The sequence below is a fragment of the Artemia sp. Qi Xiang Cuo genome, chromosome 20 (genome assembly GCF_049724085.1).
Source record: "Artemia sp. Qi Xiang Cuo chromosome 20, ASM4972408v1, whole genome shotgun sequence".
Classification (NCBI taxonomy): Eukaryota; Metazoa; Arthropoda; class Branchiopoda; order Anostraca; family Artemiidae; genus Artemia; species Artemia sp. Qi Xiang Cuo.
The window spans coordinates 12,290,496-12,315,186 of NC_142813.1; the positions used below are offsets into that span (position 1 = coordinate 12,290,496).

The following is a 24,691-nucleotide window of genomic DNA, read 5'->3' on the forward strand; positions in this document are numbered from 1 at the left end:
ACGTTCCAATTGTCAGGAAAAGGTTTTTCTTCCAAAAGGTTTTCTCCCAACAATAAGGATTTTCTTCCATGCTGTAACTTACTCATTTTATTTCATCAGCTTTTCTTCATTACTCATATTTGAAAAAAGTGACACACGCCAGTTTTTATTCAGGCTCCCTGCCGGCTTCTTCAGTAAAAAAGGTACCTGTGAACTTTCTGTGACAATAAGGGTAGGTGATCAAATTTCATGAAATTTATTAATAAAAAAAAAACCTAATATACCAAATTTCATACTGATCTTCTTTTCTGTCTTGTAACTTGTAGTACATTAGCATGAGTGAGTAGGCTCTTGGCTGTTATCTAAAGAAGGTAGGCTAGGGTAAGACACCCAGTAGTCGGCCACCTGCCTATTCTTGGACAGAATGTGGTAAAATTCTAGTTTAGCTGCTTTTTGCTGTTTCGAAATTAGGCTATGCTTGAAAAATGAAACTTTCGGGGATGGGCCTACATGCTAAATTATGTCTCGGGAAGGTATTTTGAAGTACATATCTCCATCGCTCCTCCCTCTAGAGGGTCCTGAAATTTGCCTACATGACAGGTCTAGCCTATACCCATTGAAATTTTGACAAAACAACATTTTACATTAATTTTCAGTTATCAGTTTCTTTTTTTCTGACTTTAGCTCTGAAAATGCAATTTCAGTTATTTGAGCAGAATTTTAAGCCATATAAATAGCCTAGTTTATTTCCAAAATTTAGGAAATGTATTTGTATATCTTTAAAACCTTACAAATTGGAATTGAGCAAAGTTGTGAAGCTGAAAACAATTTTGTTGTACTTCATTTAAGCAGAAGATTTATTTTGCAAGGTTTCACTTCTATAACTCACATATTTTTAAAGGTCATCAAAGGTCAGGACCCTCTAGGCCTAGAGGGAGAAGGAGTAGAGGTGGGTACTTCAAAATACCTTCCTGGGACATAGCATACTTTAGCCTGTATACCCATCCCTGAAAGTTTCATTTTCTTAACTTAACACCTTTCCAAGATAGCCAAAAGTAGCTAAAGTAGAATTTTACCCAGAATGTAACTAACAGGGAACCTACCTCTAGGCTAATGTGCTTAGAAAGTTTTTATACATAGCTGGTTCCCCTGTTAGTTAACTAACAGGTTATGTAGGGAAAATACTGTTTTCATCTTCTTTGTTATAATTTCTTAGATCACACTGCCTTTCCATTAGCAATTGAAGTGAAATTTAAATATAAAATAACAGGGAAAACTTGTATATCTAACTGTGTAACTAACAGGTTCCCTGTTAGGCCTAGTTACATTCTGTCCAAGAATAGGCAGGTGGCTGACTACTGGGTGTCTTACCCTATCCATTCTAGTAGGGATAAATCTTGGGGGGATGGATAAATTGACTGAGGGATGGTAGCACTGGTTAAAGTGGATAAATAAATTTGCCTTAGATTATAAGGTAGCCTATAGGTAATTTCAAAGACCACTCTGCCTCTGCCTCTTAATGACAATAAATAAAGTTCAAATAGGGATAATTGTTTTTACTTGTCAATGATTAGGCTATAACATTCACAAAATATAGGTTATACAAAATAAAATGGCAAAACTTTTTGCCATTTTATTAAAAGTTTAGCTACTTTTTGCTTCCTTTAAAAAGGGTTAGGTTATGAAAATGGAACTTTCAGGGATGGGTCTACAGCAGGGCTTCCACTATCCCTGAATTTTTGGGGATCTCCATGGAAATCTATGTGTCTCCCCCCAAAAATTTATTTTTCCCCAAATTTCCCTGAAAATCACTCAACCACAGTTTGACCCCTAGTGACTATCCCTAGCAAACATTACTTACATACCATAATTTTTCACTACTGTCTTGTTTGTTAATTTTCATCTCCTATGTTACTTGCATAAGAACCAGACCAATACAATTTAATTATAGATGGTTCTTTATATGTTCACATAAGTATCACTTTCTTTTATTTAGATTTAATAATTTCAAATGCAGTATTCCAAATGCTATAAGATTCTTACATTTGCATCATTCATGGTCAAGTATCTTGACAAAATTAGCCAAGAATTATACTTGAAGTTGTTTAACAGAATGCTCAGTTAGATTCTTGATTTTGAAATTGAGCTTCTAAAGAAAGAGAATTGCTTTGACAACCAAATCATAAGTTTAACTTTGGTTTTCTTTTGCTTTTTTTGGTTTTGGACATACTGTATTAATTTTTAATACTTAATAATTGAATGCATAATATATTGAAGAAATTGATCTTTTTGCCAGGAATTCTTACCATTTAATTTTTTTTTTCATTTGGTGTGTAAAATTTAAGTTCTTTTCTTTTTATTTGATAATTGTATTTGTCATACCACTCTTTATCCTCAAACATATTCAACCAGCACTCCCTCACAATTATTATTCTGGTCCCTTCACCCATGTAATATTTTCAGTGGGTGTGATATTTTAAACTGCAGTTTTAGGAACTTTTTATGGTCTTGCAAACCAATTAGTTAGACAAACAAAATTTTATGGAAAATATATTCTGCTCAAATTTGGAATAGCCAAGTAAATTTGTTTAAATATCTTAGGTCTACCTTTACAACTTCTAATGCTTTAACAATTAATAACCCTGTATGAAGGCTAATTCTGAGATAAATTTTTTTTTTAAAGAAAATGTGGTATAATTTATTTCTTCCTAAGAGCAATCCCTAAATACGACCTTCTTACCATAAAAAATGCCCAACTCCCTCCCCCTCCTAATGAGGAAAAATTTAGCTACAAACTATGTAAAAGGTCAAGGAATAAAGGATTCAAACAGAAGTAACCCCAAAAATATTATCCATAAGACAATTTACAATAGGCCTACAGCTTAAAGTAAAAATTTGGGTATTAGGCTCATATTGTTTTCTTGTCAAGTTTTAAATATTTTCAGACATATTTATCAAAAACAGTTGGTTAATAATGCCAAATAATGTCAGTGCAAAGTAAAAGAATTAGTAAATTTTATATGATTTATAGCCTACAGCTATTTTGTCCAGGCATTAGATGGGCTGATATAAAAATGAGACTGCAATAAGTATTATATTTGGAATATGGATGGTCACAGGGTTGGGGGTTAATCCGTGACTATATAGTAATTATTAGGTAACCAAAAGAAAGAAAACCATAGTAGAAACAAACAATGAAAAAAAAATCTGTGTTCCAAAGGGGTATTTTCTATGGGGGTACTTTCTGTGGGAGTATTTTCAGCAGGGAAGCATTTTCTGCAGGGTATATTTTTGCGAGGAGGGGGGGAGGTATTTTCCGTTTTTCTGTGGGAGGATTTTTTTTTTGGGGGGGGGGGGTTAAACACCTAAGTCCCTAGAAGCAGCATGAAAACCCAATAATGTCTCAATTATCATCAAAATTCTGTTTTTAATTTAAGTTTAAATTTACCTGTTTGGTTTAGTTCTTGGTTGTTTTAAGTTTTAATATTATCCTGTACTTATAGGTTTAATTTGTCTATTTAATTTACTTATCTAGAAACTGCAAACAATATTTGTTTCTGTTTTTAAATATTATTAATGACTTTCTGAGATTAATGACTTAATAAAAAATTGCTACTGGTGTTTACAGTTCACATGTGTTCACTATTTTTCTTTTTCTTTTAAACAATTTTGAAGTTTTTGCTGCAATATCAGCAATAAGTGTTTTCAGCTATGGGTTCCAATCCTGGGCTCTGGCTCTAAAACCTATTTTGTAAAAGGCTTGATTTACTACACAGATACAAGTCCTGCTTGAGCCTGAAATCAATGCTAAAACCAATTTTGGCTCCCAAATTTTCGCAACAAAATTCTATATTGTTTTTTCCCCGAAAAATCCCCGAATCTTGAAGACTTGTCCCCAAAAACTCCCTGAATTTTTAAGACTTGTCCCCAAATTTTAATTTTCAAGAGTGCAAGCCCTGGTCTACAGACTAAAGTTAGCTTATGTCCTGGGAAGGTATTTTGAAGTACTAACCTCCACTCCTTCTTCCTCTAGAGGACCCTGACCTTTGATGACCCTAAAAATTGGTAGGCTAAATTTGTAGTTGGCTATATAGGCTAATTTAGCTAGGATGAAAGTGAAGTCATCATTTGATGCCTTTTTTGTCCTCTTTCATAATTCAATAATTGATTGCTTCCAGTGCATCTTGAGCTCTTAAAATGGCCCCAGAGATATTTTATAGGGTAAATTTTTACCAAATCATATTATTGAGTTAGGAATGAAGTGAGTTACACCATTCAATGCCTTTTTATATGCTGATTATGAATATAACAATCATTTCTATCAGAAATGAATTTCAGCCCCCCCCCCTAACCTAACCCCAACCCCCACATGTGCAAATATATATCATGAATTGACATATATAGGGGGCGGGGGGGGGGAGGGGCTACAATTCATTTCCGACAGAAATGATTAGTATATTCGTAATCAGCATAAAAAAGGCATCAAATGGTATATTCACTTTATTTGAAACTCAATAATATGATTTGGTAAAAATTTACCTTTTATAGATCATGCAAATGATCTATAAGAGTTTCAAAATCATGCAAATACATTTTCCAAATTTAGAAGAAGAAAAAAAAACATGGCTTAATATGACTTAAAATAGGCTAAAAAAGGGCTATTTTAAGCCAAATATGGCTTAAAATAGGCTTAATATGGCTTAAAATTCTGCTCAAACAACAGGAATTGTATTTTCAGAACTAAAATCAAAGGGAAAGAAACTGATAACTAAAAATTAAGGTAAATGCTGTTTTGTCAAAATTTCAATGACCTGATCAGAAGGCAAATTTCTAAGACTTAGAAATCAGAAGAGCATTAACATAGAAGCTTGGCAATACCTTCCCAGAGTATGTCTTTGGCCCTGGATTCATTACTGTAAGTTTCATTTTCTTTTCCTGAACTGACCCTTTTCAGGATAGGAAAAAGTAGCTGAACTAGAATTTAACCAATAAAATATGTTGGTTATAATCCAAAAAAGAGGTTAGTTATAATCCTAAGCTAGGCCCTATATATAAAGCTTTCCTGATTTTTTCTCCTTTTTTTAATTGGCATTATTTTACTGTATTAGGCTACCAATTACTCTTTTTTTAAATAATGTAAACTAATAAATCAGCAATATGTGTAGCCTAGGAGTGTATCTGGCTCCATTAAGGAGAGGGGAGTAGGATAAAATTGTCATAGTAGCAATCATTATATTTGAAAACTAATTGGTACTGTTCTTTTGCTATTATGCTGTTTCCTTCAAACTCTGAACAAAAGTGCATAATCACCTAGAAATTGATATACAGTCCAGGTCAGGGCCCAAAAGTTTTATTCAAATAGCTACCTCCATTTTTATGCTTGTGAAGGGCACTGAATTGTGAGGAAATTGAAAAGAAATTACTAGTTAAAGGAAGCCTTTAGAAATCAATCTAGCCCAGATCCAAAATATGATTAAAATTCTGTGATAGGCTGTTCACTATCAAAGCTATCTTGAAAAGCAGCCCTGGCTAGTTAGATGTGGCCCTAGATGAAACAGATTTTCAGGAATTGGTAAAAACTAAATGGGAAAGGGTTTTAGGCTTACAATTTCCAATTTTTCTATCAAATGGATTTTTAGCATTACATCTAGTGTAAACTGCTTTCCCAGTCCTCCTCCCAATTCCTTGGTGTAGTCCTAGGCAAAATAAAAATAAAAACTGATTGTGCTGGTTTACATCATCTTTTGTCAACAATTGGTTTTCAATGCCATAACTATAAGGTAGGCAAGCATTGCCAGCAATTGTATGGAAGATAGAAATACACTAGTTGTATACAACAACACTGTAATATAAGTCAGGCTAAGCTAAAGAATGAATAAGAATAATTTGAACTGCATCCAGGAAAATATGTTCCTCCTGAAACATTCCCAAATTTCTTGACTGCTATCTAACTTAGTCATTAGACCTTTTAATGGGTATGGTAGTAATAATAATTGTGTTTGAAAGCTTTAGAGTCATTCCCAAGATATGTGATAATGAAAGCTATATACATGAAGAATGAAATTGATATATAACCCTAAGACACCATAAAAATTAAAGATTATTTTTATTAACTAATTTTTTTGTTATTGTAAGTGTGAATTAAAGGCTATGTGAATTATGATATATTACCTTAAAACCTTAAAGTGAACTTGCTAGTGATATGGATGAGTCCATTGTATGCCAGTTAGTGATGATAGGGCTGCAGGACATGAGCTTCATTCTATTGCATGGGCCATAGTTTGGTCTCCCATTCCTTAGCAAGATTTGCTTTGAAACTGTCAATGGATGGTGAACTCACTGTCATTTTGCTCAGATCATTGCAAAGGCTTATGACGCAGTTGAGAAGAAATGGTTCCTCTTCCTTGTATTAGCACGCTTCCAAAACGCTTTGCTGAATGACCCCTGGGTTCTTGATTGTTGGGCAGGCTGGAATAAGTCTTTATCATCAGACTGGGGCAGTTTGTAACTCATTATCATATCACCTCTTTGCTGACAGTATGTTAGAGTTGGTAGCTTGAGGCACTGCAGTCAGCATGCATACGCTTTGTCTTTGAGCCCCTTTACACATTTAGATGCCCATCTTTGGACAGACTTGAGGGTCATCTGGTCTGGTTTATTAATTGGTGTGGCAACAAACATTCCAAATTCTAATCTTGGTTTCACCAGGCTCTTGTACAGTTTTGTGATTATTGCTGGGGATATACTTGTCATTGTACATTTGATGAGACTGAGAGTTTGGTTCACCTTTGCTACTGCAGCTCAGGTGTGGCAGTTGAAATTAAGGTCTTCATCTACAATGACCCCCAGATCTCTTTCAGAGGTACTCTCAGAAAGTGGTTGTCTCACACCAGCATTTGCTGACATACAGTATTGCCATCATGGGTTGTTGCTTCTGAAATGGAGAACCTTGCACTTCTCTACATTAAATTCGAGCCTCCATATCTTGGCCCATTTGCTGAAGCTCACACCTTGCTGAGTTCCTATGAGACCAATAAGCTTTGAGTCATCAGCATACATGCTAAGTTTGCCTGTAATGGTTCTTAGAGTGTTGTTAATGAATACATTGAAGAGTGTAGGTCCTAAAAGTGTGCCCTTAGGAATCCTGCTTAAGACCTCAGCTATTTCTGAGTTGTAAGCTCTGCCACCCTTGCCAAAACTCTGACCTGCTGCTTTCTTCCCTTTAGGAAAGACATGATCCAGTCCACCACACCCTCTTCAATTCCAATCGCCTTCAGTTTCAAATGAAGCCTTTGACGGCAGACTTTATTGAAGGCTTTAGCAAAGTCTAGCAAGACCATATTTACCAGGAGACCTAGGTCAAGGAGCTTGATTATGTGATTATATGAGTCAATGAAATGGGTTTGATAATTGGCTGATAATTGCAAGCTTTGCTCTTGTCTCCTCCTTTATATATTGGCGAGATATGGGCTACTTTCCAGTCCATTGGTATGACTTTGGTGTCAATAGATCTCTGGAAGAGTCTTGAAAGGGTCATTGCCAGTTGGGAATGAGCTTCCTTTAAGAGTTGTGGATGTATGCCATCCAGGAATACATCCATATTGGGGTATGTTGTTTTCACCAGAAGCACCTAATTATCATCATTTGCAAAACAGATCCTTATAGATGTACTTACACCTGGAGGGAAAATTATATCAGCCCTAATTAAAAGGTCTCAAATACTTTACCATTGAATCATCTATTTTAAGAGCATTTTGCAGACAGTTTGACGTTTTTATGCAACCATACATGTATGGTTTTTGGGGTCAAGCTTATTTTCAGTAGTTTTCAGGATCAAATATTCCCTTATTTTTTCTATTTCATTAGGCTAGGAGTGTTGTACTCAACATGTTATGTGTGAATTATCTGGCCCTTTTTTTCTTACTGTAATGTGGTTAAGTAATTCATCATGCAAGTAACTCTTTAGGTGGTTAATGAATCTGACATGCATGTTTCTTGGGCCCTGACCATTATATCACATTGGCAAAAATCATGTAGGCCTATTATCAAAAATGAGGTTGCATTCTTTAAGACCAGGGATATTTTGTTTTAATTTGAATATCCCTAAATGAGCAGTTTTTCTTCATGTAATTTTATAGTATGCACAATATTCTTATAAAACTACCTTAAACCACAACATTTGGCAATCCAGATAGACTTTCAGACTCTGGGTCAGTGCCAAGGTGAGCAGGAACATCAGGAGCATCCCTTGCAGTTCGCCATTGTTTTTCACGCCTGTGCTGATCAACTGCCTAGTTGAAATCTTCAACATAAGGGGGGGTCACTGTTGTTGTTGTTGTTTTTTTTTAGCAAGAAAATCCCACTCCTCTCTAACACAGTTTGAGAAGGACTTGTTTCTAAACTTTGTGTTTGTATGTCTCTGGAATAACTTAGTTGGGTGGCCTCTTGTTCTGGCAGTAATGTCCAGCTGGAAGAATTCAAGAGCTGGAAGAATTCTAGAATTCAAGAGCTTGTAGGTCATAGTAACATCTCACATTTTCCTTCTGTTGCTCAGGATGGGAAGCTTAAGCCTCTCAAGATAGATGTGTAAATACTGTCTTTCATATGTTTTATGCACTTGGTAACATGACTTTGTATAAACTCTAGTGTGTGCAGGTCTTCTTTCTTGAAGGAGTAGCAACACAGATACCAAATTCCACTAAAATCAGCCATGATAACAGCAGACTGGCTACTGAATGTCCATTTGATTACATTTAGCATTTACTTGGGCTCTGCTACAGTTGCCTGAGAGAAGCAACCCATTTTGAGCTCATCATCCATGAGGGTTCTAATATCCTTCTCAGTATTGCTTAAAACATGTAGACAAAGTTATAAGAGAAGAACATTGTGGTTTTAGAAAGGGTAGAGGATGTGTTGACTGAATTTTCACTCTTAGGCTAATAATTCAGAAGTGCCTGAATTATCAAACACCTTTGGTCCTGAGTTTTATAGATTATGAATAAGCATTTGACTCTGTTGATAGAAGAGCTTTGATTTAGGTATTATCCTTGTATGGTGTGCCAGACAAACATATTAAAGTGATTAATGCTATGTACAAGAATAACAGTTGAGGTAGGAAATGAGGTTGGCAGCTGGTTTTGTATTAAATCAGGAGTTAAGCAGGATTGTGTTTTATCCACCTTTACATGGATCATTTTGATGGATTTTGTCTTAAGGAGCACATGAAAGGCAATAGGAAAACATTGAATCAAATGGGGAGGAAAAAATACCCTGGACTTATATTATGCTGATGATTTAAGCATCCTAGATGAAAATGTGAGTAAAATGAATGAACTTTTAGAGATTTTGTAAGTTCAGGGTCCTAGAATAGGTTTGAAAATTAATGTTAAGAAGACCAAGTTGTTTAGGGTAGGAATAAGTGAAGATGAAAAGGTGACGTAGATAATTTTGGAGACCACATGATGATTAATCCATGTCTTTCCATGATGATTAATTTAAAAAACTTTTTCCACAAAATAAGTTTTTCAAAGAAAAGTAAAGAACTCCATTAAACAAAAAATGAGCAAAAATAAAATCAAATAATCTACCAAGCGTGAAACTACCTCAAATAAGCATTGATAAATAAATGAAACCCGAAATGAACAGAAATTACAATAATTAACTGTGTCCATCTCAAAACGAGCAGAAATTAACATAATTTGGATGCAAAACCTCTATGCCTTCCCAAGGCCAGAACAAAATTTGTACTCTGCTGAAAAAATATAAATGTTTTTACTTTTATAACTTTAATAAATCAAATAATTTAGTAGCCTATATTTTGGATAAATAATCAATAGCCTATAGACATTTATCTTAATGCTCGATTTAATTAAGTTGATTTTTTTCATTTTAAATGTAGGGAGAATTTTCCACGCAGGAATTGTCCATGAGAAATTTCCCAGGGGAAGGGGATTTCCAGAGTTTTCCCGGAATTCGTATATTTCCCGGACAATTCCAGGGAGGATTTGTACGGGCGAAATTCCGAAGGGGGATTTTTGCAAAGGAGGTGGGCAATTTCCTGCAGAGAGAATTTTACATGGGACGGAGTTTTCCGGAATTCACATACAGAATTATTTTTTATTTGTCTTACTTTCTCTTTGGCTGCTCAATTATATACATAGGAGAATTGTCCAGGGGAGTTGTCTGGATGAATTTTTTTCCCCTATGCCTTCCCAAGGCCAGAACATAACTTTCACTTTACTGCAAAAATATAAATGTTTTTACTTTTATAACTTTAATAAATCAAATAATATTAACATTTTGATTACTAAATATTAGTAGCCTATATGTATATTAAACTGACAATGCCCATTCATTTGTATTTTTTCAGTAAAGTGCAAATTTTGTAATAACTTCTCTTGTTTAATATTTTAAAATGCGTTGCCATTTCACTTTGATCACAATAATCAACAGCACCAATACATCCTGAATGACAACCTGACATCATTTACCATGCCACCTTCAGTTTGAATCACTGATAAACTCCAGAGAGCCACCATAGATTGTGCCCCAAAGTCTGTGAAAAATCTGCACTAGCAATCTCAAAAGTAGATTCGAACCTTGGACTTATCAGAAGAACCACCACCAGCTGGTTATGTAGGATCTTTCTGAAGCTATACAAGCTACTTGTGAGACATGTTTGACTTCATAATCCAAGTAGTTCCAAGGAGTTAAAGCATTACCAGCATCAAACTTATTTCTGGCTTAGAATGGGACAGTTGGATATTATGAAACCCTTATGCATCTTTTACCAAAAGACATAGGTAATTTTGAAGTCCATGCTGCCTTTTCATGATGATAAATAACAGTTTGAATAGGGATAAAGCCTTTTATTAGACAGTGAATAAAACAATAAAAAAATATACTGGATATTTCAATCACTTTACATGTGATTGAAACATGCAGTATTTTTTTTTTTTTTTTTGCTCCAATAAAAGGATTTATCCCTATTTGAACTGTTATTTTACCAAATGAATTTAAAATAACCAATGATCTACCCCCTCCTTCCATTTGTACTTTTATGTCTCTCTTAGTTTTATTGTTTTGTTTTATTGTTTGTTTTATTGTTTTAATAGTTCTTTTATATTGTCTTAGACCACATATCCTATAATACTTTTAAAATATGTTTCTAACTATGTTAGAAACACATCTATGTTAACTATGTTAATAACTTTTAACTACTGCAATGGTGTGAATTCATGAAAATATGTGTGTGTGTATGTGTCTGTGTGTTGTGTGTCATGTGTTATATGTGATGTGTGTGTGTGAAAGGGTATTTTTATGGACAAAATGTCCATAAAAACACTAACTATGTTAACATAGTGACTGATTTAGTAGGATTCTTTTTGTAACATTATTCTTGACCATGTTTGTCTAAATAATTGTGTGTTGCATTCTTTTGTGTGTGTGTGTTTTTATGTTTTCTTGGTAGACTAAAAGAAATTATTGTTTGGTATTTTTATTTGCTATGAGAGCTACCTTGCCAGTAAAATATCTATCTCTAGTGTGTTATATTTCTCAAAGAAAATGTAAAATGTTTCAGAATGCTGTGCTATTTGCAAATTTAGGAAGTTCAAATAAGACTCTTACCTTAAGTAAAAAACACTAAGCAATATGAGAATCCAATAATAATAATAAAAAAAAGACAGATTGAATTTAGTTTTGTCATTTTAGACAAAATGTGCTTGAATTGGGGTACCCTCATACCTGCTTCAAAATTTCATTAAAATGTACTTAAAACTAAGGATGTCCTCCTTTCTGATCTCTATGCTCAATTAGAATAACCGTCAATCAATCAATCAATCAATCAATTTATTAATACTAAAAAAAAACAATACAATTACAAACTTAAAAATTTAAACACGCCCAAGAAGCTAAGCTTGTACAGGGCCAACAAAACAAATAAGACACTATTATAAAGCACTAAAAAAATCAACAAAAAAAAAAAAAAAAAAAAAAAAAAAAAAAAATAAATTAGAAAAGATAAAATTATTAAAATATGATAAATAATAGGAGAAAATAGGATAATTATTTGAAATATATTGAATGAAAAAAAAAAAGACATAAATGTGGATAGAATGCAAAAAATGAAGAAAAAAGGGGGAAAATACTATACTGGAAATACCCAGCGAGAAAGTGCCTCTGCAGAAAGAGATAGAGGGACATCAGGAGGGATGGAGTTCCATAGTAAAATAGATTGATAAACAGGAGACCTCTGACCTGCTCTCGATGAACGCTTAGGTAAAATGAACCTGCGATAAGAGCTACGTAAAAAAGAAGAGTACCTACCTGAGCCTGACAGAAAGAAAAACTGCTGCAGAGATGGTGGGAGTCTACCTAGAAAAGCAGAATGTGCTAAATAAAGGTAACTCTTACCCACAATACGATCCAGCGGAGCTATTCCAGTATCATTAAAGATCAGAGGAAGGGTAAAAACGAGGAAGAAGAAAAGTAGCCTTCACTGCCCTATTTTGGGCTCTTTGAAGTGAGCAGAGAAGAGATTTATTAGTATTACCCCAGACAGAACAGCAATAAGAAAGGTAAGGAAAAATAAAAGCATAATAAAGAGAAAGCATAACATCAGGGGGAAGAAATGAGTTAACCCTGTATAACATTGAAGATTGGCGGAGGACAAGGGAACGGGTATGAGTTATATGGGGTTTAAAAGAAAGAAAACAGTCCAGATACACACCAAGAAATTTCACTATAGTAGCTTGCGGTATAATATCATTCCCATAAGTCAGGATGGTTGGCTCCCCTGCGTCTCTCATACGATAAGGGGTTCTAAAGTGTACAATGGCACTTTTTTGGCTGTTGAGAGTCATACCATTTGACCAGCACCAATCTTTTACTTTATCAAGAAGACCTCGAGCTAGGGAAATGGCAGATGGCAGGTCCACTGCAGTAATGAAGAAGTTACTGTCATCAGCAAAAAGTATAGGGTGCACAAGGGGATGAAGACCATCAACAAGATCATTAATATAAATTAAAAACAAAAGTGGTCCAAGCACAGAGCCCTGTGGGACACCTTTCACAAGAGGCAAGGAAGAGGAAGAAGTACCATTAACCGAAACATACTGAGATCTCCCTGAGAGGTAAGACCTAAACCATTCAAGTGGGACTCCATGCACTCCAAATGAAGATAATTTAGACAAAAGAACAGAGTGAACGACCATATCAACTGCCTTTGAAAAGTCAAGAAATAGACCCAAAACACACAAGCCCTTGTCAAGATTAACACGCACAAACTCTGTTGCATCTGAAAGTGCATGCAAGGCAGAGAAACTGGGACGAAATCCATACTGATGGTTAGTTATGAGAGAATTACCTGCAGTCGTATTAGTACTAAATACAAATGAAGAGAGTCTACAATACACTACTTTTTCAACAACCTTAGAGATTACAGGAAGGAGAGAAATAGGTCTATAGTTTGAAATTAGAGATGAATCACCTTTTTTAAACAAAGGTACAACATTAGCAACCTTAAATAAATGAGGAAAAACACGAGAAGAAAGAGAAAGGTTAGTTATGTGTGAGATGGGGTTAGAAACAAACTGACCAATTTTTTTAAGAACATTACAGCTCAAACCAAAACCATCAACTGAATGGCTACTTGAAAGCTGAGAAATAATGTTAGAAATTTCGGTATCACTGCATGGAAAAAGGAAAAATGACTTTTCTGCTAAGGGAAAACTACTTACTCTGCTGTAGGGTGGATTAGGAACTGAAGGAAGTGAGGTGAAATAGGAATTGAAGGCGCTTGCTGAAGAATTTTTGTCCACGGAAGATCCATCAGCTTTCTTGTAGTGACAAGGGGGGGACTGTTTGAGTTTCTTGCGGGAAAGAGCTTCATTAACTACAGTCCAAACCTTTCGCAAATTCCCCTTACACTCATCAATTCGACGCGAAAAATATAGCTTTTTGGCTGCACGTACTGAAGAAGTAAGCACATTTTTATAAAGTTTATACTTCAAAAGATCATCCTGTGTCTTACTTTTACATGCAGCCTTAAACAGAGACGCCTTCATATGTGTAGCATTGATCAGACCTCTAGACATCCATGGACATTTAGGTATGGAATTCCTTGGCCTCTTTCTAAGAGGAAAATGCTTATCCAACAGAGCTCCCATACGACACAAAAATAAACTCGTTGCACAATCAACATCATTAGCTTCAAGAACACTAGACCAATCATTACTCTGAAGACTATGTATTAAATTAGAAATTTCTTTATCTGTGGAAGTTCTAAAAGAAAACTCACCCCGCTCATCCACAACAATCTCAGTTTGAGGCACAAAAAGTGAAACATAAATAGGGAAGTGATCAGAAAGATCAGTGAAAACAAGACCAGAAGTAAACTTCAAATTCGGAGAATGAGAAATGAAAATATTATCCATTAAAGTGGCAGAATTTCTAGTAGGGTCAACACGAGAAGGAAAAAAAATTGAAGGAAGTAGACCAGCAGAAGAAAGCACATCAAAGAGATGGTCACATTCATTACTTGATCCAATATTTAACATATTACAATTAAAATCTCCCAAAACACAAATACGTTTTTTAGAGAAAGACCCCATACAAGAAAGTTGATCAAGCAAATCACAGAATAAATGTGTTTGAAAAGGAGGGGGCTTATAAAACAAACAAACAGTGTCACATGCAAACTGGCTTTTCAGATCAATAACAAGAGAATAAACTGTCCTACTATTTGACACTACTGATGTAAACATGGATTCAAGGTCAGACCTTCTTCTAAACTCAATATCAGACTTTATAAATAAAGAAATACCTCCTGAGCACTTTGTTACCATTCTGGGGATATGGACAGCAACATAACCATGCATATCATAGGCTGTAAAATTTTCACCATCAGATAACCATGTTTCTGTTAAACCAATTACATCAAAAGGGCAAGAATTATCAGACCACAAATAAGATTTCAGACTATCCCATTTATCTCTTATCCCACGCACATTCAAACAAAATACATTAAAACTACTATTTAAAGACAGTGAGGGTATAATTTTATCACAATAATCAATGGTAGTGTGATAATTACAGCTAGAATTAACCATAGATTCAAGGAGAGGGTCAAGCGTGTGAGTCTCCTGCTTACCAGCCCTAATTGGTTGAGCAAATATAACCGAATTAAGAATAGAAGAATTCAAAAGAAAAGAGAAATCACCCATAATTATCACAAATAATAAACATACACATAGAAATATAAGTGGGATGGCACAAATTATCCAAAGTATTGGACCAAAGTATAATGTGACACCAGTTGCTATTACATGAGCTGCAAGTGTAATTAAGTTTTTTAAGTTTTTAAAAAACTTAAAATCCTTTAAGTTTTTGGAAAATCTGAAAAACTGGCAATTTTGGTAAAATTTGACTTGAAGAAAATGGTGAGTAAATTCAGTAAATTTACAACTAAATTGCATAATAATATGCATCGATTCAACAAAATTTATAAGGATTGATCTGAATTCAATCTTGATCGTTGGCAAGTTTCAATCTGAATCAATATGTTTTACATGAGGAGCCTCAATTGGAGTAGATGCACCTCCTCAACTTTTTTAGGAGTATGAAAATTCTACGTCGTATAAGAAATTATATATATATATGTATATATATATATATATATATAGTTAATATATATATATATATATAGTTATATATATATATATATATATATATATATATATATATATATATATAAGTTATATATATATATATATATATATATATATATATATATATATATATATATATATAAGTTGTTTCGAAAAAAAATCTGTAGTATTAATTCAGTAAAAATTAGAATTCTCGCTTCCTTCCCTCGTCCATTAATGGTGGTTCATGATGTGTACAGCAGTTCAAACTGGAGGGAGTGGAGGGTGGCAACTGTCCTGCTAGATTTTAGAAAATCATGTTTTCATATTTTCATTAAAATAAATCTGAAAAACCAAAAATGCCCAAATCTTGATTTTGAAAAATGCCCTTTTTCGTATCGTTATTTTAAGAAATCCTTGCGCTAACCCCCCCCCCCCCTCTACACACACACGCGCGCATATTTTCATGAATTGACACCACTGCGGTAGCTTACTATTCAATTCCTTTTGTGGTTTGACCAATGATTCAATTTTGTCTTAACGGCAATTCAGGAAATGAGCTAAATTATAAAATACTTTCACTAATCAAAATTAGCCTTAAAGTTAAAACAAAGAAGATGAAATCTTAGTTCAATCAATGTTGGATAGGATTTAAAAATACTTCTCTTAAGAGTGAATATGGTGCCACTTAGATATTCCAAGGACTGCTGAGTAAAAAAACAGCATAGGGGAGGGTGGGGATGGTTGGTCACATTTTTGTTCTAATCGAAAGTTTAGCCAAAGTATGAACGCCAAAAGAATAGTTTTGACATAGAAAGATGCAGCATTCATTGTTTTAGCTTCTTTGATTTTTTTTAGGTTTATGCATCCATTGTTTTTTTCGCAAATTTTTTCAACAGGTGAGGTCAAAAGTGACCAATGTGCCCCAGGGGTGGGCAGGTTGGTCATGGACATGCGGTAGGTTGGTCACAAAGTGAGTCATCTTGGTTTTACTTCCAAGATCTGACACAATTACAGGAGTAGTCTTGTTTCATTTACAAGGTATAGGCCTATATTATGCTTCAAAGCAAATTTAGTCAACTTCAATTATCAACTCTTCAGCTTCAAGTACAACAAAAAATGAAAAAGAATATGACGTATTCAACTAAGTTACTCCCCAAGACAAACGTCAAACACGAGTGCTTTCACAGCACGTTCAGTCCCTCCAGAGGTCTTGGGAACTGGAAGCTCCAAAACAATATCACTTTGAGGGACTAGAGCCTCGTCAGTTACTTCTGGGAAAACAAATTTCCATGTGGGAGATTTCCTACAAAGGAAGGTCACAACATATCCCTTGCTCGTTTCTTCCTTCACTTCACCTGCAAAGTATTTTTTCTTCTTCTTGCCAACAAATGCCACAAGAACAAAATCATCCACACTGATCTCGTCCTTTTCAGTTGGAATTCATCCATATCAGCATCAAGATCCGAGGCATTGTCCAAGACCATTTCTCTTTCACTATCAGAGCTCGTATCTGCTTCGGCAAAAAGTATCCTTACTTCTGTAGTCTTTTTACTTGATCTACTGGTGTTTCTCATCCCACTAGAAATAGGCTTCCCAATTTTTCGTTTCTTCTTAGCTGACAGTTCTTCAATCAAGGCATTTTTAACTGGTGTATCTGTGAGAACTTGAGATTTGCTCTTGTTTCGTTTGATTGCATCAGCTTTTTTTGGCGGAGCTTTTGGATAGGGTCTTACTACTTCTGGACTAGTAGCAGCAGACACTAATGCCAGAGGAGCTCGAGAAGTTGTCGATCTCCCTAGTTCTGCCTCTGAATGGCAATCTATTTGGATTTGGTTAAATTTTAAGAGCAGAAGTAGCCCCGAACGTTTGAACATAATACCCTCAGTCGTTCTTGGGACACTGCTGAGATGCCTTATTAGGAATTAGCATTATCACAGTGCATTTTGATTTAATCTTAAGTCAACATTTAGTTTTTAAACATATAAAAATTGGATTTGAGGAAAATCAAAATCTATTCACAACTTTCTATATAAACCTTATATGCCCCCAGGGCATAACTTACAACCCTTGCACTGAGTGCTCTGAGGGGTTATCATCCTTATAGAACTAATTTCCAGAACTTTTAGTAACGTTGAACAAAAAATATATCTCAAAATTTTGATTGGATGTGTTTGGGAAAATGGTGGGCTTGAGAGGGGCGTTAGTCGCTATCCAATCGCTTTCAACTATTAAAAAAGGCACTAACCCTTTCAATTTCCAATTGAATGAGCCCTTTCGAAGTTTCTACGACAACTCTTTCAATAAAAACTTTATATGCCCCAAGGGTATAGCTGACTACCCTGACCCAGAGGGCTGTGGGGTGAAGGGACTCCACCCTTAACGGACTACAGTTAAAAACTTTTCACACTATTGCGTATAATTTCTGTCTCAAAATTATGATTGTATGTTTTTTGGGAATAGTTGAGAAAGAGAGGGGGGTTAGTTGCCCTCAAATCACTTTTAACTATTAAAAATGGTACTAGTCCTTTGAATTTCATATCGGATGAGCCCTTTTTCATGTTTCTACGACAAAGATTTCAATAAAAACCTTATACGCCCCCAAGCCATAACTTATAATCCTTGCCCTGAGGGTTGTGGGGGATACCATGTATTAGTATAGATGAATAATATAAAAAAAATTCTAAAAACGAGTAAAAATTAAATCAAGAGTTCAACTCAAACATAAAATGAACAAAAATTACTGCTAACAGGAGTTTGGCTACTGCCCAGTGAGTGTCCTCCTTAAAATTATGTTTTCTATCTGGAAATCAACTACCCTGAAAAAAATGGCTATCTCAAAATTTTTATTGGATGTGTTTGGGGAATGATGGGTTCGGGGAGGGGTAGTTGCCCTCCAATCACTTTCGACTATTAAAAAGCGCACTAGCCCTTTGAATTTCCAGTTGAATGAGCTTTTATTGAAGTTTCTAAGACAACGCCTACTTTAAAAACCTTATATGCCCCCAGGGCATAACTTAAAACCTTTGCCCTGAGGGATGTGGGGGAGTGTCCTCCTCAAAACATATTTTCTATCTGGAAATCAACTATGCTGGACAAAATAGCTATCTCAAAATTTTGATTGGATGTGTTTGGGGGAATGAAGGGCGTGAGGGGGGGGGGGGGCTAGTTGCACTCAAATCACTTTTGACTATTAAAAAGGGTACTAGCCCTTTGAATTTCAAATCGAATGAGCATTTCTTGAAGTTTCTACGACAACGCCTTCTATAAAAAACCTTATATACCCCCAGGGCATAACTTAAAACCCTTGCCCCTAGGGTTGTAGGGAAGTGTCCTCCTCAAAAACATATTTTCTATCTGGAAATCAACTACGCTGGACAAAATGGCTATATCAAAATTTTGATTGGATGTGTTTGGGGGAATGATGGGCGTGGGGGAGGGGCTAGTTGCCTTCCAATCACTTTCGACTATTAAGAAGTGCAGTAGTCCTTTGAATTTCCCATCGAATGAGCCTTTTTTGAAGCTTCTACGACAACGCCTTCTATAAAAACCTTATATGCCCCCAGGGCATAACTTAAAACCCTTGCCCCGAGTGTTGTGGGAGAGTGTCCTCCACAAAAAGATATTTTCTATCTGGAAATCAACTACGCTGAAAAAAATGGCTATCTCAAAATTTTGATTGGATGTATTTGGGGGAGTGAGGGGCGGGGGGGGTAGGGGCTAGGTGCCGTCCGATAGATGTCTACTATTAAAAAGGGTCCTATCCCTACTAATATCAAATAGAATGATCCTCTCTTGCTGTTCCTACGACAAAACCTGCTATAAAAAACCTTATTAGCCCTTATAAACCTTATATCTTTTCATATGGAGGTTACTGCGGCCATTTGTTCCGATTTTTTCAGAAGAGTTTCCGTTTTTTTTTTTCAACAGATGGCAGACAAATATCCAAGTGTTCAACCTGTCCCACTGGCCAACCATCCCCACCCTCCCCCAATAACAACATGGTGCTACTTATGGCTTACGATATGTTTCATTCACTGCCTCTCTTCACCACTGTGCTGATGATATGTTTCTAGCTCAAAACTTTTTTAATTAACTTCATTTTTGCGGGATTTTGGCAAAAGAAAAAAAAGAGTTGCAGTTCCCATCAATAGGAACTGCTTGATTCTTGCAATTTCTTCATAAATAACTTGCTTTGTTTTTTTTGGGGGGGTTAATATCCTGTGCTAAAAATTTTTAAAAGTTATATTAAAATTGATTGTTTATTATTCTTCTAGGTTTAATTAAAGATGACAAAGAAAGAAGCCAAATATGAAGAAGTTGCTCAGGATGAACAACCAGGAAATGAAGTTCCAGGTCCACCAGCTGATGACGGAGTACGACTTCAAGCCAAAATGTCCCTTCTGAATGGAGTTACTGTAATCGTAGGATCAATCATTGGATCCGGGATATTTGTGTCACCAACTGGAGTCTTAGTGGGTACTGGTAGTGTGAACCTTGCTTTAATTGTATGGGTGCTTAGTGGACTATTTAGTATGGTAGGTGCGTATTGTTATGCTGAACTTGGTACAATGATAAGAAAAACCGGTGCAGACTATGCTTATATTATGATCACTTTTGGACCATTTCTGGCGTTTATTCGACTTTGGGTTGAATGTCTTATTGTAAGACCTTGCTCACAAGCCATTGTAGCTCTGACATTTGCAGTTTATATATTGAAGCCATTATATCCGGAGTGTAATCCACCTGATGAGTCTGTTAGAATGTTGGCAACTTGCTGTATCTGTAAGTTTTTTTTTCTCTTCCATCAATTTACTATTCGCCTAGCTTCAGTTCTTTTTTTTTGTAATCAAGTCTGTAGTTTGGTAATGACAAGAGATGGGAATAAAAATAGAATATTGCAGTATGGGGATTGTGAAACAGAGTAAAAAATTGTTCTTAACTTAATCAAATCTTCAGCATTTTCTGAGAAAAAAAAATTAAAATAAGTTTTTTCCAGTCTATTAAATATGAAAATGAGACCATTCTAGCTCCAGAAGAAAACTTCTTAGGAATTGTGTAGTCTACTTTTGCATATGTGTAGAATATGGTATTATTTCTTAGATACCAAAGATAAAGATTGCTTGTCTCTCCTACATTTCTAAAAACTAGTTTTGGAGGGTCGATCTTGTAGTATCCAGTTTTGGAATTTTATTTTCTAATGAAATTGTTCATTTCAATTGAACTCTCTGAAATTTTGGATGCATATAAAGCTCAGGCCCAGAAGGTTTCTGAAAAAAGTCCAGTTGTTATTCAACTTATTTCAGTATGATCCGGAATCTTGTCATTGGCATATATTAGGATCTGACAAATTTCACCCAAATTAGATAGGAAGCAAAACTAAAATCTTTTGGGTGTTCTGACATAATTTGACTCATTTGGATGAATGTTGTAAATCTTTTTCATCACATCACCAAGTAAAACAGGTTGTTAATTCTCAACTAAACTTGGTAGGAACTAGTAGCTAGGGTCTTAACTATTTTTGGGGGATAAGAATATGACCAAATCTCTGTGGGGTATGGAAAGGGGGGCTGTGATTCCTGTCATCAGTATATTTAATAGAAAATAACCAAACTTTGTAGAAAGTAACGATAATTACCGTAGTTTGAACTTGCGTGTGTCTGGACATAATTCATTCAAAAGGGGTTTCTCTTGTCATCAGGACATCTACAAAAAAATGTTGTCGATCTCAATCAAATTTGGTGGCACGCAACATTACAATTGTTCTTTTGAAGATCTAGGGCCAATTTAGCCTCTCTGGTGGGGTGGGGGGGGCACCTAAGTGCTAACCATCAGGGTATCTACAAACACCTCATGAAACTTGATGACATGTAATGTTGTAATTGTTCTCTCGAAGGTCTAGGACCAATTTAGCCTCTCTGAGGAGGTGGGTGCCTAAATGCTAGTCATCAGGGTCTCTACTAAAGAGGTTGCTGGGTCTCAATCAAGTCTATGGACAATAATAGTTAATTGGAATACCTTGACCTCTGTAGAAAGGAAAAGAAAGTGTCCTGGTTTGGCTTTTGGGTTATTTGGACACAACCTGTGGGTAGAATGGTGTCCCCAAATTGTTTTGATCAACCCATCTACCAAAAGAGTGCATCAGATCCTAAACTAAGTTGCTGGGAAGTATGAGTTTGGCTCATAGTTATCCTTTTAGGGGTATGTACCAGATCCTACCTCCTGAGCAAGGATACGCTATTGCAGGGAATTTGATAATTTTAATACCAACCTGGTTTCTTCTTATACATACTAATCTTAGTTCAAAAGTGACAGCTTAGTTCAAAAGTGACAGCTTTATATACATGTTTAGCAGGGTTGCCACCGTCAGTAGGATTTTACTAGATCTAGTAAAAAAAAAACTAGTAAATTTCCTGAAATCTAGTAAAAACTAGTAAAAAGTCATGATTTATAGTAAACAAAACTTTTTTTTACTTTCCATGAATTCAGGGGAAAAAAATATTGTAAACATATGACAATTTACAATTTTTGCTTGTCTGTTTTACAATTTACAATTTTGCTTGTCTGTCTCAGAGACAGACAATCAGTCACCTATTTTCATAAGCAGACACTTCGCTTCTGGCGTTTAAAGGTGGACAAAATCAGCTTTCTGTGTATCAAATCTTACCAATTAAAAATGAAGCTATAATGATACTTGGACTTGTGATGATTGAGAATCTATTGGAATCAAAACAAAAGCCAACCACCCAAGGTGATTAGGTGAATCTCTTCAGTCGGAAAATTTTTATTGAGGAAAAAGGAGCCTGCTGAGAGAAATTAAAAGTAAGTAGAAATGTAACATTATATATATATATATATATATATATATATATATATATATATATATATATATATATATATATATATATATATATATATATATATATATATATATATATATATATATATATATATATATATATATATATATATATATATATATATCCAAAAAAATGATTTTTGAACTTTTAGGTTTCCGGAATTTTCAATCATACTATGAAAACGAAATAAAAGAGGAAAAGGGGAAAAGATTGTGAAAATCGTATTGCTTATCCTCCTATAGTAAAAATCGATGCTTGACGGTTCGCGTGCGGCGTAGCCGCATGTGCAAAATCTTTTTTTGAGCATTTAGTAAAAACAGATGCAATCTAGTAAATTTTTCCTCTCTGATTTAGTAAATTCTTCCAGTTAAGGTTGGCAACCCTGATGTTTAGATAGCTCTGATTGAATCCATATAGGCTATTTCAGTTTTTTACTCAACAGACATTTATAGAGTGTCAATTGTTTATGAGTACATATTGTTAGTCAACGTAAATGTTTTGGCTCAAAAGGTGTTATAATAGTCTACATGAGGGAATAATTGCTTTTGTTGGTGGCTCTGTTGATTTTTAATTAAAATCAAGTTTCCATTAAGCCATTGGCCAATTGGAGACAAAGCCAAGACAGATAGTCTGAGTGAGAGGCAAAGCTGACATAAGTCTTTTTTAGGATTGTGTAAAAAATGATGCCATTTTCACTTGTTGATAGTCCGTGGATAGTTGATACCGAGTCCGTTGATGTTTGAACTAAAATCAAGTTGCCAATAAGCCATTGGTCAATGGAAGGCAAAGCCAAGACAGATAGTCTGAGCTAGAGGCAAAGCCGGTATAAGTCTTTTTCAGGATTATATAAAAATGATATCATTTTCACTTGTTGATAATATCATCCATCCATCCTAGGATAGAACTAAGGTAGATAGCCATAGAACGAATCTGCTGATTTTTGAATTAAAATCAAGTTGGCATCAATATTTAGTGATGTGTATTTACAAGAAAATTTGCCATTCTAAAGCAATTGGTCTTGTAAAGAAGCCAAATTTTATGGTTCCGGAATAAGCCCGAAATTGTAGTGAAAGCTAAATAATTACCGTACTGAGCTAGCCAAAATTGTTGGATATGGTTAAGGGTTGAATTGATGCGTATTGATGTGCTATATCATCCTGCAATGACTTATCCATGTTGAATTGGACACTCAGCATGTCTTCACTAGAGTGATTTTCCAAATTTTGTCCCCACCCCTATTTAGGTTTCTCCTCTGTGATAATGCAACTATAAACCTTCTAATATAGGTAGAGCAATACAATATTGGGGGGTACCAATGATTTTCTGGAAGGGTGTAGCACCACTAACTTTCAGGAGTTACTATCATTAGATTTTGGAAAAAAAATTCACAAACAGCCCTAAAAGTTGTGCTAGATAGTCCCACTGTCCATTCCTCAAATCTCACCCTTCGACAAGCAGGGAAGGGTTTAGGCATTAAGAATTTCTTGCAGTCAACCATGACCCTCTGTGTCTCTTTCCAAAATTCAGAACTGGACAACATTCATTTGAAATAATATTTTCCTTAGATTTCATTTTTATTCCTTCCGGTAATGATACAGACTTGTACATTTGTTTTTGTGAAGTCAGTAGCTTTTTATCTTCGATTTTCTTTGTCTTTTTTTGTTAATAAACGATTAGCTTACAAGATTTGCCCAGTCAGCTGTTTCCGGAATCGTGCTTTGTGTTATGTTTCTCACGCTTAACTTCGGTATGTGAAATTGTGAAAAATCAGTGAAAAAACTGAGGGCTTGCAAATTGACGAGGTTAAAGAGAAAAACGGTAAATGAGGACACTATTTGGATGTTACTAGCGGTGAATCTCTACAAATTTATAAAACGACTCGCAATGTCACATGGTTAATTCAGCAGGATCGTGAAAGTTCAATGTTCTCTCAGATAAGAATGTCAATCAGACTTTCTTTCCGCATGCTGACCTATGGTTTGCGTTGCGCAGGTACCAATCTCCTGATTCACTGCCTTCGGCCGGTGGTGCAATACGTGGTTAAGGGCAAGTCATCCGACGCTTCCCGATGTTTCCCCCCAGATATCTCGAGGCATCCATTTAGAGCTGGGTCGACTCTGGTTGAGCTTACAGTCACACCAAAACCCCCGTCCCAAACCAGATAACCAGCGACCCCAGCGACCCTCGTCCTCAGGATTGCAAGCC

At 35.3% G+C, this 24,691-nt stretch overlaps 2 protein-coding genes across 5 annotated transcripts in view; one reads left to right on the plus strand and one right to left on the minus strand.

Annotated features, from left to right (window-relative positions):
* The first annotated feature begins 89 nt into the window (after nucleotides 1–89).
* The window catches only part of LOC148939874 (Y+L amino acid transporter 2), a 126,178-nt gene continuing 101,576 nt past the window's right edge, over nucleotides 90–24,691 (plus strand). For 2 of the 4 annotated variants that reach the window (XM_089106160.1, XM_089106163.1), the window contains exons 1-2: nucleotides 90–211; nucleotides 19,904–20,411. In XM_089106160.1, coding sequence (XP_088962286.1) covers nucleotides 19,916–20,411 — 496 coding nt within the window. In that variant the 5' untranslated portion in view covers nucleotides 90–211; nucleotides 19,904–19,915. Of the gene's footprint in view, nucleotides 212–4,717; nucleotides 4,895–19,903; nucleotides 20,412–24,691 lie in introns of all 4 variants that reach the window. The other 2 variants (XM_089106161.1, XM_089106162.1) reach the window with 2 other exon arrangements.
* LOC148939875 (uncharacterized) lies at nucleotides 6,898–15,203 on the minus strand. Its single transcript, XM_089106020.1, has 2 exons — nucleotides 13,573–15,203; nucleotides 6,898–7,234 (listed from the first exon to the last, which is right to left on the minus strand). Exons 1-2 carry the CDS (start codon nucleotides 15,201–15,203, stop codon nucleotides 6,898–6,900), a joined length of 1,968 nt encoding a protein of 655 aa, XP_088962146.1.